Here is a 13,390-nt window from a genome sequence, read left to right on the forward strand (position 1 = left end):
GGGGGGGCGGGGGGGTGGTTGGGGATGGTGGTGGTGGTGATGCTGCGGTGGTGGCAGTGGTGCAATGACGGTGTTGGTGTGAATATGGCGACGGCGGCGGAGGTTTGCTGGTGATGCTGATGCTGGTGGTGATGGCGGTGGTGGTAGTGCAATGATGGTGGTGGTGTGGAGATCGTGGCAGTGGTGGCGATGGTGAGAGGTGAATTGTTTTGAGCCTGATGTGGTAATTCACCACCGTCCGCCCCCCACCACCTTGGTGGTTCATCTTGGGTTCTTCGTCTTTGTATACATACGTGTGTGCCAATGCTGGTGTCGGTGCGAATGCCGGTGTCAACGCCCATGCCGGCGGCTAATTCCGGTATCGGTGTCGATTCTTGCCGCTGCGCTGCTGCTGGTGCACCGCCGCCGTGCAGGCTGGCGCTGCTGTGGTACCACACGGTGGTGCGCCCGTTCTTCGCGCTGGACGGGGACGACATCCAGGCGGGGCTGTGGGAGGCCGAGGAGATCCTGCGGCAGAAGGAGGCGCTCTACCCCAACTCCTCCCTCTTCCTCTTCTTCAAGGGCCGCGTGCAGCGACTGCGGGTGGGTGGACCGCACCCCCCCCCACCCCACCACCTCCCCTTCCTATCACCCACCACCCCCTGGTCCTGGCCCTCTCCCAGGTCAACTCAGCTGGCCGCGCCACCGCGTCGTGCGTGTGTGTACGTGTCTGTCCGATGTGTGTGTGTGTGTCCGTGTGTGTGCGCTGCGCTAACGTCCCCTGCCAGCGGGAGAGCAGCAGTTAGCGCGCTGCGCTACCAACCCAGCGGCCCGAGTTCGATTGCTGCTCAAGGCCAACGCCGGTGACGATTATAATCTGAACCGGTCCTGGACCTCCCCTAGGTCGACTCGGCCTCAAATGAGTACCCGGTGGCGGTGTGTAAACATCGCCACTTGGGAGATGAAGGCGGCCGGGCACGGCGCTACCCACCCACCGCCTCGTGTGCCGTGCCGGCCTCCATAGGTGCTCTTACCCCCAACAGTCTGTAAAGGCTATGCGGGGCTTCTTTGTCTTCACTGCGTGCCGTGCAGTGCGAAATCAACAGTGCCTTGACGTCCTTCCGGCTGGCGCTGGAGTGCGCCAGCGAGCAGAGGGAGCTGCAGCACGTGTGCCTCTACGAGATCGGTGAGCTGGCAGTACCGCACCGCTCCCCCCCCCACCCACCACCGCGTTGCTCGCACCGCTTGCTGCAGAGGAATCACGGCAAGGCGCCGCAGACGATCGGATTCTCGCACTCGGGCAGCGGTTCATTTTATCACCGAAGGTTTTGCCGGGTCGCCGGATAGACCGCGGCGGGCGGGCACCCTCGCTCGCGTAGGCCACGGCCTTCGCGACGAGCTATACTGGACGTGGCGTGCCGGGCGCGGAAGCGTCTTCCGGGTCGCCGACCCAGGCAGGCCCGAGCGAAAGGAAGCCTCGACGCGCTCGACGGTGCAAACTGGAAGGCATTCACGGCCGGTGGTGGCGACTTACAACACGGGGGTGGGGGGCGACCAAAGGAGGGAACGCGCCCGACAGGAGCGGCGACATCGGCCTCGGTGGCACGAGCTCGACGGTCATTGGCGCCGCGAGACCGCGAGCGACGGCGACGGATCGAGGGGGCCCCTCGTCCCGTCAGTGGATCGGCCACGGACGACGACGATACTTAAACACGGCGGGAATCGCGATGAGACGCGCGTTGCCTTCGTGCCGGGTTCCGTCCATCGGCCGCGGCGGATTTCGCCGGTGGCGAGCGACATTTCGACCGGTTCTGGCCGTCTGTCTAGGGTCAGCTCGGCCTCAAACGAGCCCCCGTCCCCCCTGGCATCACGCGGTAAACATCAGCCCCCGGGCAGACGAGGGCGGCTGCATGCGTAGCTCCGGTCACGCCGCATCCTCGTGCGCCGGGCACTCGCGCCCAGCTGTCTCCGTGGGCTACGCGGTGGAGGGGGGAGGGGGTGAGACCTTTGTGCGCTGCTTGTCGCGGTGTGTGCTGGCAGGCTGGTGCAGCATGCTGCAGCTGGATTTTGGCGATGCGGCCGAATGCTTCGCTCGGCTCAAGACGGAGTCTCGCTGGTCACAGTGCTACTACGCCTACCTGACAGCAGGTACATCGCCCACCTGACAGCAGGTACATCGCCTACCTGACAGCAGGTACATCGCCTACCTGACAGCAGGTACATCGCCCACCTGACAGCAGGTACATCGCCTACCTGACAGCAGGTACATCACCTACCTGACAGCAGGTACATCACCTACCTGACAGCAGGTACATCGCCTACCTGACAGCAGGTACATCGCCCACCTGACAGCAGGTACATCGCCTACCTGACAGCAGGTACATCACCTACCTGACAGCAGGTACATCGCCTACCTGACAGCAGGTACATCACCTACCTGACAGCAGGTACATCGCCCACCTGACAGCAGGTACATCGCCTACCTGACAGCAGGTACATCGCCCACCTGACAGCAGGTACATCGCCCACCTGACAGCAGGTACATCACCTACCTGACAGCAGGTACATCGCCCACCTGACAGCAGGTACATCACCTACCTGACAGCAGGTACATCGCCCACCTGACAGCAGGTACATCACCTACCTGACAGCAGGTACATCGCCCACCTGACAGCAGGTACATCGCCTACCTGACAGCAGGTACATCACCTACCTGACAGCAGGTACATCGCCCACCTGACAGCAGGTACATCACCCACCTGACAGCAGGTACATCCCCCACCTGACAGCAGGTACATCACCCACCTAACAGCAGGTACATCGCCCACCTGACAGCAGGTACATCGCCCACCTGACAGCAGGTACATCCCCCACCTGACAGCAGGTACATCCCCCACCTGACAGCAGGTACATCGCCCACCTGACAGCAGGTACATCGCCCACCTGACAGCAGGTACATCGCCCACCTGACAGCAGGTACATCCCCCACCTGACAGCAGGTACATCGCCCACCTGACAGCAGGTACATCCCCCACCTGACAGCAGGTACATCCCCCACCTGACAGCAGGTACATCCCCCACCTGACAGCAGGTACATCCCCCACCTGACAGCAGGTACATCCCCCACCTGACAGCAGGTACATCCCCCACCTGACAGCAGGTACATCCCCCACCTGACAGCAGGTACATCCCCCACCTGACAGCAGGTACATCGCCCACCTGACAGCAGGTACATCCCCCACCTGACAGCAGGTACATCGCCCACCTGACAGCAGGTACATCGCCCACCTGACAGCAGGTACATCACCTACCCCACAGCAGGTGAGGCGCTGTGCGAAGATAGTGACCCCCCCCTGCAGCCCACCGGTACAGCCTTACAAAAACCGTCCGGAGCTGGGGAGGAAAATTGTTGCACATACGTGTGTAATAATGAACTTCTTTTGCACCGTACGTAGCCAACCGTTTCTATTTCGGAGGTGCAGGGGGGGAGGGGGAAGGACAACAAACCAAACACGAAAAAGCGGGCGCCTGTTGTGACCCCAACGGTACGCGCGCTAGTGGGTGGCATGGCCAGCGTGAGCGAGTATTTTGACCCTGTAGAATTCGGACCGCAGGGTCAGAATCTTGTATATATTATCTCAACCCCCGGGGTGAAAGAATACTCTTACGGCAATGCTGCTCACTTCCCCACTAGCCCAGGGACAGAATAAAGGTTATGGTCGCAGTAAGGGATGAGGCCCGAATCGGAATCCTTCTTTATCCCGGAGGAATCCGATGAGCTCAGACAGCCAGTATGTGTGTACGTAGAATTTATTTTGCACCGTACTTGCCCAACCGTGATAATCGGAGGTGCGGGAGCTAACCAGCAGGGGCTGGTTAACAAGTCACAACAACGATAAACCAGCCCCCTGCTTAAATCCTTCACGGCGGGTGTGCAGGCTGCAGAATTTGACACCGCACAGCTGAAATTGGTCACTACACGCACGGGGGGGGGAGAGGGAAACGCCGGGAGGCCGCGCTGACGCGCATCGTGCGGTGCGCGCGGACCGTGTGCGCAGTGTGCCGGGGAGGCACGGGGGCTCTGGAGGATGCGCAGCTCGTCTTCAAGGAGGTGCAGAAGCTGTTCAAGCGCAAGAACAACCAGATCGAGCAGTTCGCCGTACGCAAGGTAAACATCGCCAACGGGGAGACAAAGGCGTCGCCACCGGGGAGACAAAGGCGGCCGAGGGCGCGACGCTACCCACCCACCCCCTCGTGTGCCGCGTGGGCCCAAACCCCACGCCGCCGACGGTCGCCATACGTTGGGGACGCCTCCCCGTGCCACGTCTCGCTATGCCACGTTTCGCCGTGCCGGATCTCACCGCGCCGGATGGGGATTTTCCATGGCAAATCACCCTCCCTGCAAACTCACCCTCCACGCAAACTCCAAATATGTCCTTCCCCCGCACCTCCAATTAGCACGGTTGGCTACATACATACAGTGTGGAAAGAAGTTCAACACACGTGCAGCGGTCAGCGTTGGAATCGAACCCACGACCTCCTGCGTACCGGGCGGGGGAGACAACACCCCGCCGCTGCGGATTGCAGGAGGCCACGTGCAGCGGCATAGCTGCCGCCGGCCAGGCAGCGGACGGTCGCTGTCACGTCCGATGACCCACCGTGGGGACCGTGGCGCGCTCCGTTGCGGCGGCGCTTCACCCCCCGCGGGCCGCAGCGAGGCGCGTTGTGGCCGCGAACGAGGCGGCGCGAAGCGGCCGTTGTGTCGTGCGAGCGGTGAGCGGCGAGCGAGCTGACGAGGGGTTTGAGGCCGCCGGTGCTCACCGAAGGGACGGCCGCGCGGGGCGAGCGGAGGACGGCGGCGAGACCGGCGTCGCTGTGCCCAACCGGAGTTCTACCCCCCCCACCTCCCCCCGCCCACCTCCCCCCCCCCCCCACCCAATCCGCACCCCCAGACCGACCGCTTCAAGAAGACGCAGCCGACGCAGCAGCTGTGCGTGCTGGCGGCCGTGGAGGTGCTCTACCTGTGGAGGGCCCTGCTCAACTGCTCGCCCACGCACCTGCAGCGCATGCTGACCGGTGCGTGCGTGCGTGCGTGCGTGTCTGCGTGCGTGCGTGCGTGCGTGCCTGCGTGCGTGCGTGCGTGCGTGTCTGCGTGCGTGTCACGGGGGAGGGGAGGCGGGGGGTCACCGGTCAGGGGTGCGGTGTGAGTGTGGTTGTGGGTGAGGGGTACGTTGTGTGGTTGTGAGTAGAGAGGTGAGAGTGGTTGTGGGTGAGTGAGGGGCGTGAGTGTGGTTGTGGGTGAGGGGTTACGGTGTGTGGTTATGGGTGAGTAGAGAGGTGAGAGTGTGGTTGTGAGTAGAGAGGTGAGTGTGGTTGTGGGTGAGTGAGGGGCGTGAGTGTGGTTGTGGGTGAGTAGAGCGCTGAAGTTGTGGTTTTTATTGGTTAACCCGAGCTATCGCTGCAAAAGCAAGGACCGCCATAGTTTGAGAGTCCTTACGCAGCAGTGTACAAAGAACGCCGATGTTGAAGATGATTACGATGTGGTAGAGTGTCATTGTGTTCGAAAATATCGTTGTGTTTAGTTTCAGCAGAGGAAAGGAGAGAAGAGAGATCGTAACATATCGCGACTGCGTATTGTGGTCAAATGTGTGGCATTGCCTCGCCGCATGGGCACGTGTTATCGTTGTGTTTAGCTGAGAGACCAAGGCGTGCGTGCGTGCGTGCGTGTGCAGTGTGTGAAAGCGTGGACGACCTGTCATCAGCCGGCATCAAGTGTCTCCTCATGGGCACCATCAACAAGACACTGGGCAACCGGGAAGAGTCCATCCAGGTAAGGGCAATGCGCGGGGAGGTTGAGGTTGGGCTGTTCCATTTCCCGTTTGCAGCCTGAGTCGACGTGGCTCTGTGCGGAGTACGCTGACTACGCTGCCATTGCGATCACTGCCTCATTTATCTCCTTCGTTGCCTCGGCCCGACTGCCACCACCAGGCCCACGATCATCACTACCATCACCAACACCAACACCACCTCCATCATCATCACCACCACCACCGCCGCCTTCACCACCACCTCCATCACCACCACCACAACCACTGCCATCATCATAATCACCATCACCAACACCACGATTATCACTATACATCACCAACATCACCACCTCATCCATCACCACCACCACCACCACCGCCGCCTTCACCACCACCTCCATCACCACCACCACAACCACTGCCATCATCATCATAATCACCAACACCACGATCATCACTACCATCACCAACCCCACCACCACCTCCATCACCACCACCACCACTGCCATCATAATCACCACCACGATCATCACTACCATCATCAACGCCACGTTTATCACCACTGTCTCCATCACCACCGCCTTCGCCACCGCCTCCACTAACATCACCGCCTCCACTAACATCACCGCCTCCACTAACATCACCGCCTCCACTAACATCACCGCCTCCACTAACACCGCCTCCACTGACATTACCGCCCCCTGTGCCCCGTACCGCCGCCGCCCCTGCAGCTCTTCAAGCAGGCGTTCCTAGACGGTTCGAGCCGCCAGCACAACGCCTACGTGCAGCCGTTCGCCTGCTACGAGCTGGGCTGCCTGCTCATCGAGGTGCCCGAGGTGAGGCCCGGACCAACCCCCCCGCCCCCCCCGCCCCCACACACACACGGTGCTCCAGCCCAATCGGAGCAGCCCATTCCAACCCACAGCCCCAAATCCAGCCGCACGTGTCCTCTTTGCCAACTACGGCACGTGGTTACGGAGTGTCTGTTAATGTCGCTGGGCTAGCCGCTCTCCTCCCTCCGCACCATGACTCACCAACTCCTCTCCTCCCCACCACTCTCCCTCTTCACCATGACTCACCAACTCCTCTCCTCCCCACCACTCTCCCTCTTCACCACCACTCACCAACTCCTCTCCTCCCCACCACTCTCCCTCTTCACCACCACTCACCAACTCCTCTCCTCCCCACCACTCTCCCTCTTCACCACGACTCACCAACTCCTCTCCTCTCCACCACTCTCCCTCTTCACCACCACTCACCAACTCCTCCCCACCGCTCACCAGACACTCTCCCTCCTCGCCACCACCGCTCACCAACCCCGACGCGTGACATCTCTGAAGCACTCCTCACCGTCGCTTTAGTTTCTCTTCACGTGTGCGTGGTTTCACGCATGTGTTGAGCACCTCGGACAACACGGCCCAGGCTATGTGTGTAGATTCTGTCAAGAATGAAACCCACCACTGGTGGCTGGGTGTGCGTGTGTGCGTGGCTCTGGTCCCACCTTCCCCTTAATAGGTGCTCACTGACATCACCACTCGCATCATGACGTCACCAGGCACATCGTGACATCACCTGGCGCATCATGACCTGGCGCACAATATAGTTGTGCATGTTCTCTGGTTCATTCGGTAAAGTCACGTAGATAGAAAAATAATACAAAAAAGTGAAGAAATAAAATTTCAAATAATAATAATTAATAAAAACATTAATTAAAACTGTAGCCTGGTTCTTAATCGGAGTGAGTGTACTGACAGTCTATAATGTAGACTGTAGCAATGGTTCTTAACCAGAGTGAGCGTACTGGCAGTCTATAATGTAGACTTATTCTTGGTTCTTTCAGTAATAAAAATAAAATTTTAATAAACATAAAAAATAAAAACAAAAAACCACGACGTTTCGATCGCAACACAAGCGGTCGTCATCAGGAAAAGGGGGGGGGGGAGTTGTGTAATTGGTGGTAAAACGTCTGGTGTTTAGTGAATAGAATCTTAGCATCTGCAGCAGTTCCACGGACCGATTCCGCATGGCCTTGCGTGGGCCGCAGGACAGGAACCGTTGATTTTATACGGATAAATGAATTTCAAATTGCATCATCCAATTGTGTGAAAGCCTTTGTGTAAAAAAAAAAGAAAAAGCGTTACGATCCGCACACGATGATCGAGGCCGTGTCCTGCGCGTGGGCGACAGTTTTATCTGGCGGCCATTAGAATGCGATTTGTGTTGTAACTCCCGCACCCTCTCCCTCTCTCCTCTCGTTTTAGACCACGGGGAGAGGCAAGGCATTGCTCCTTCAAGCCAAGGTCTGTGCACCACCTGCTTTGGGCTAGCGGCAGCAGCCTCCATCAGTATCACTGTCACCATTGTCGTACAATTATTATCGTCAGTCCTCGTCAACACCATCGTCATCATCCGATAAATATTATCGTGATTATTGTTGTTCCGTCATTATTGTCCATTCATTGTTATGATGACTGTCCAATCGATATTCTCATCATGGTTCAGTCGTTAATCATCCTTGCAGCGGCTTTTGGCTAACCATCGAAGAAAACATGGTCACTGAATCACGCACTTTGAGATTCACTTCTGCGGCCGTCTGGAACGCTCTTCCTACCAATATTAGAAAGCCACTGGAGCTATGCACTTTTAAATCTAGATTGAGAACTCATTTCTTTAGAACTGCTTTTTGTGTTTAGTTTGTTGTCCTTCCCCCGCACCTCCGATCAGCACAGTTGGCTACGTACGGTATGAAAGAAGTTCAACATACATACACATATCATCATCGTCCAATTGTGATTATCATCGCCCAATTAATTATCAACGCCCAACCGTGACCATCATCGCTCCACCTCCCCCGCCGTGTATCTCTGTGCAACCACGTTACATTTCCCTCGCCGTGTATCTCCCACCCGCTGTCTCCTCCGCTCCCATGCAGGACGGCTTCACGGAGTACGACTTTGAGAACCGCCTGCAGGTGCGAATCCACGCTGCTCTCGCTCCGCTCAAGGACGTCAGCCCCCAATAGCGACCGCCCCCCACCTTCCCACGTGACGCCCCTTTTACACCGCTCCGCCGACTGCCGCCGCCCTCCTCCTCCCACCCCCCCACCGTGGCCCCCAACCTCTGATCTCCTGACCTATTCTGGTCTTCACCGGGGTCGCGAGACGCCCACACCTCCCCAAGCGAACCCCAGAGCGGATGGGACGCCATTCGTCCCAAATCCTCCTTCGCCTCCCACCGACAGCTGCGCCCACCACCAGCGCCCACCCCGAAGCGACGAAGCGGCTTTGCACTTCCTCCCTCCTGCCCCCCCCCCCACGGAGCGACGGATGGGAGGGCAAGGTGGAACAGGGTCGAGAGTTCTGATGGCGGACTGTGAAGGACGAAGAAGACCGGGCTTTCCCAAATTGGAGTCGCACATCGTGGCGCTGCCTTTCCACGCTTTGCCCGCCTTCTTCGTTCGAATGCGAATGAAGTGGTTGACACGCTGCACGAGCCCGATGATTGCTACACGCGTCGCACGTGTCGTAGAGAGCTGTGGGATTCGTATTGAGACGGAGCGTTTGTGTGTGTGTCTACGTGTGCAACGATCAGCGTGCTGCCCTACGGACCCGACGACCCGAGTTCGATATCCGCTCACGGCCAACACAACAGTGACGACTATCTGAATCGGTTCTGGGCCTTTACACTCCGGAGCAGGAACTCAAATGAGTACCTCCTGCGGAGTGTAAACATCGACCACTTCGGGAGACAAGCGGTCGGGCGTGGTGTTGGCCACTCTCTCCTTCGTGTGCTTGCTAACAGCACTTGGCCCAACAGTCTGTTAAGGCTATACGGGTGATCTTCGTTTTTTTTTTCTCCACGTAGAGAGTGCGAATTTGCGTTGAGATAGCGGTGTGTGTGTGCGTGTGTGCGCGTATTGCTTGCAATGACCAATAATGTTCATCCCAGTGAACGTTGCAGAGCTTTCTAAAAGAACACTTTGGCCGTGTTCATCAGCAAATGAAGAGACCAATTTCCTGTTGTACAGTCGTCGTGCAACGCAGGGCCCCACATCGCACATTGCCGCGTGCTAAATCGTACCCCCCCGCCCCCCCCCCCCCCCCCCCCGATCATACGTCACATGCTTAACTTACGTCAACCCAGTGCCGGATTATCCCAGTAGCACAAGTAGCTACAAATGCTACGGGCCCCGCACTTTCAAAGGCCCTGCGCTAAATGCTTTCAAGCTATCAATTCCGGTTCAGCGAATCTGCACTTGCTCTATTACTATAGTACTATGCCGCCTTCAACTTTTATGAACGACTGGGTGTTTAAGGTTAGCGATTTCTCGTATTATCTGGCTGTATAGTAAATGAAAAAAATACAATTACTTTACTATGCACGATAAATATGTATGTGTTTTAATATTATGGTTTTAATTTATTCAGGGCCCCTTTATAACATATGCTACAGGCCCCGCACTAGCTTAATCCGGCACTGGGTCAACCCCGGTTTGCCCATCATCGGGTGCGTGCAGCGTTAAGTTCCACCTTTTAAATTTGTGTTTTAAACGCAAAAGGGGTACGGGGGCCCGGCACGCGCGTGCGGATTGGAGCTTGGAAAAAAATCACGTGACCGACGACGCGACAGTTTGGCGGGGGGTGGGGGTGCCGATGTCTGTGTGTGTGTGTCGTTGTCTGTGTGTGTGTCGTTGTCTGTGTGTGTGTCTATGTTTTTTACATCGTAGTTTAGTGGTTGTTCATTGAAGGTGGAGGGGTTACCAGCCCCCTCGCACCCATCCAGAGCCCCCATTTGGCCGCTGTGGTGGCTACAAACGCCTTGAAGGGAAAGGCCAATTGGAATTGGCCCTCCCCCCATGGCACTGCCCACTACAGCGTTACCGTCCGGCACCACGAGGAGACCTCCTGCCAGCGGGCGTTCGACACTTCACGTGGCCTCAACGTGCACATAGTCTGGCACAAGCGTCGTGGTGACGTCACCGCCACTTAGTGGCGAATGGCGGTTGTTGTTGTGTCTGTGTGTGTGTGTCTGTGTGTGTCTGAGCAGAGGCGTAGCTAGGGGGGGGGCAGGGGGGTACATATGTCCCCGGGCGCCAAGGTAAAGGGGCGCCAAAATGAGGCTTACAACGTCACATTATAACTTATTGCGGCGGGCGCGGCAGCCTGAAACTACTGCACAAATCTACACCTCAACCTAAAAGTTTATATATCCCGCCACACACAGCCTACATGTCATGTAATTACATTTTGGTATGTGATTAAACGGGGGGGGGCGCCAATTTTATAGTTCGTCCCCGGGCGCAAAATATCCTAGCTACGCCACTGTGTCTGAGTGTGTGTGTGTCTGAGTGTGTCTGTGTGTCTGAGTGTGTCTGTGTGTGTCTGTGTGTCTGAGTGTGTCTGTGTGTGTCTGTGTGTCTTGAGTGTGTGTGTCTGTGTGTCTGAGTGTGTCTGTGTGTCTGTGTGTGTGCGTGTCTGAGTGTGTCTGTGCGGCTGAGTGTGTGTTCGGATGCCGTCATCGATTCCTGGAGTCGTTTCTCTCCCCCAACTCCACTACCCCCCCCCTTCCCCGTCGAGTGCGCTTGTGAATGGGCCGAGCCCCCCCCCCCCCCCCCGATAAGTTTTACTGAATTCTAAAAAGGGGTCGATTGAACGATGCCGTTCGGTTTTGTGTAGATTCCATGAATCGTCCCAGGTTTGACCCTCGACATCATCATTCACATGCTGCTTGCTGCTGCTTGCACACCCCGTCATTAAGTTATTTATGCGTCGTGAAAGCGATTCTATTGTGTTCTTAACCCTGTTGTGTTGTTTTATCGATAACCAAGAATTGACCGCAAATTGAACGGTCCACGTGGCTCTCACGCCATTGGTCAGACTTCACGAGGTGGGGGGGAAGCTCTCCCATTGGTCCGCTTGGTGCCCCGCCCACCAGCCTGGGACTCCGCCCACCAGCCTGGGACTCCGCCCACCAGCCTGGGACTCCGCCCCTACCCTACGAATGTCATTATCAATGAGGTTTTTATTGGGGGGTGGGGGTGAGATCGCGTATATATAGATGTGTCGTTAAACCCGCCACCACCCGACACGGCTAATGAGTAAGGTTTAGTCAGGTAAACACAACATGGCAGTTAGCTACTCGTCCAGCACGCCGGTTTGTTGGAGAGTTAATCTACTTCCGTGACAAACCTTACTTAGTAAGCTGTGTCGGGTGGTGCCGGGTGTAACGACACATTTATATTTACTTGGCCTAACAAAAAAGCCTTATGAATGATATTGGTCTCATGAATGATATTGGTCGCGAAAGCCTGCTACATTTTAAACTAATTTCATTATCCTTCGCGATACATTTGCGATGGGAATTCCCCCCTCCCACCTCTCCCCCATGTGAAACGATTCCAGTAACCGATTCCACAAAATTGTCATCATCATCATCATCGTCGTCTCTCGCGTGTGTGCGCGCCTGTAAGCATTGCCCGGCCTCAATATAAGGCGAGATATTAACTCCCTCGCCTCGTATACAGGAAGTCGTGGGTTCGACCCCGACCCTGACTGCCTGCTGTATATTCGGAGTTCGTGGTGTGTCTCTTTCCCCGTGGTCGCGTGGATTTTTCTCCGGGTCATTCGGGTTTCCACTCCACATTTAGAATCAACATCACGCGCTCAGAGTATTTGGCCGCTGTACCATTTTTACGTGACGATAAGCGACGTATTTGAGCTGTCAAATGCGGCCAGGTCGCTTTCTGAAAAAGCGCCGTAGAGCTCAGTGGGCCTTAACAATAAAATAACACAGTCGTGGCCGGGGGGGATTAATTTATCGCTGAATATCTTTCCAGCCTCGCCGCGAGTAGAGGTGGCACGTGACTTAACAGCGGGAGGGATGGCTACTGGACGTGGTGTGCCGGGTGCCGAGCTATTCCGTGGGTCGCCGATCCGGACCAGCCCGGCTAAAAGACCCCATCAATTTCCCCTGTGTATCAGGAGGTGGTGGGGGAATGTACAGCCCACTCCATTTCACACGGCACACAGCCGTGTGTGGCCTAACACTTGAGACACGGCCCACAAACGATGCACGTACTGTATATATATCCGTCCGTCACTGCGACCATCTGAACTGCGCTAGTTTCGGATACTTTTTGATTTGGAAACACAATGTCCCTTGCACTTTGTGTCGCGCTCAGTCGCGCCCGTCGTCTTAGTTGTGAGCGCACAGGCGATGCGCGTGGTGCCGTCCCAAGCGCGTCTTGTTGCCCGCCAAAGGTTTGTTTCTCGACAAACAAAAACCATCCTATTGGCTCCTCGGTAAAGAAACGGATTTCCCCCCGCCCCTGGCTATACAACATGGATGTTTGTGCCACCCACTTAGGGGCCATCCATTGAGTAGATAACGCAAAACATTGTCAAAACTTGACCCCCCCTCCTTGTACGCACGCGAACTTTTGACCCCCCCCACCCACCTGCGTACGTACAGCCTGACGCACCCCCCGAATCCTATAGAACGGCCGATATTTAATCCACGCAGAAACGATCAAGGATTAATAATATTAACGTGTTTAAGCAAACAGATAGTCCACAGTCGGACTATCTAACTCATTTGAAGGCCAA

The 13,390-nt window shown here is 56.7% G+C and overlaps 1 protein-coding gene across 3 annotated transcripts in view; it reads left to right on the plus strand.

The window, feature by feature from the left end:
* TTC39C (tetratricopeptide repeat domain 39C) overlaps nucleotides 1-13,180 on the plus strand; it is a 46,277-nt gene extending 33,097 nt beyond the window's left edge. For all 3 annotated transcript variants that reach the window (XM_078856629.1, XM_078856631.1, XM_078856630.1), the window contains exons 8-16: nucleotides 414-582; nucleotides 1,072-1,165; nucleotides 2,020-2,127; nucleotides 4,038-4,147; nucleotides 4,932-5,055; nucleotides 5,712-5,809; nucleotides 6,518-6,622; nucleotides 8,048-8,086; nucleotides 8,719-13,180. In XM_078856629.1, the coding sequence (XP_078712755.1) occupies nucleotides 414-582; nucleotides 1,072-1,165; nucleotides 2,020-2,127; nucleotides 4,038-4,147; nucleotides 4,932-5,055; nucleotides 5,712-5,809; nucleotides 6,518-6,622; nucleotides 8,048-8,086; nucleotides 8,719-8,808 (937 nt within the window). In that variant the 3' untranslated portion in view covers nucleotides 8,809-13,180. The remainder of the gene's footprint in view (nucleotides 1-413; nucleotides 583-1,071; nucleotides 1,166-2,019; nucleotides 2,128-4,037; nucleotides 4,148-4,931; nucleotides 5,056-5,711; nucleotides 5,810-6,517; nucleotides 6,623-8,047; nucleotides 8,087-8,718) is intronic.
* Nucleotides 13,181-13,390: the final 210 nt, after the last annotated feature.

The sequence above is a fragment of the Lampetra fluviatilis genome, chromosome 5 (genome assembly GCF_964198595.1).
Source record: "Lampetra fluviatilis chromosome 5, kcLamFluv1.1, whole genome shotgun sequence".
NCBI lineage: Eukaryota > Metazoa > Chordata > Hyperoartia > Petromyzontiformes > Petromyzontidae > Lampetra > Lampetra fluviatilis.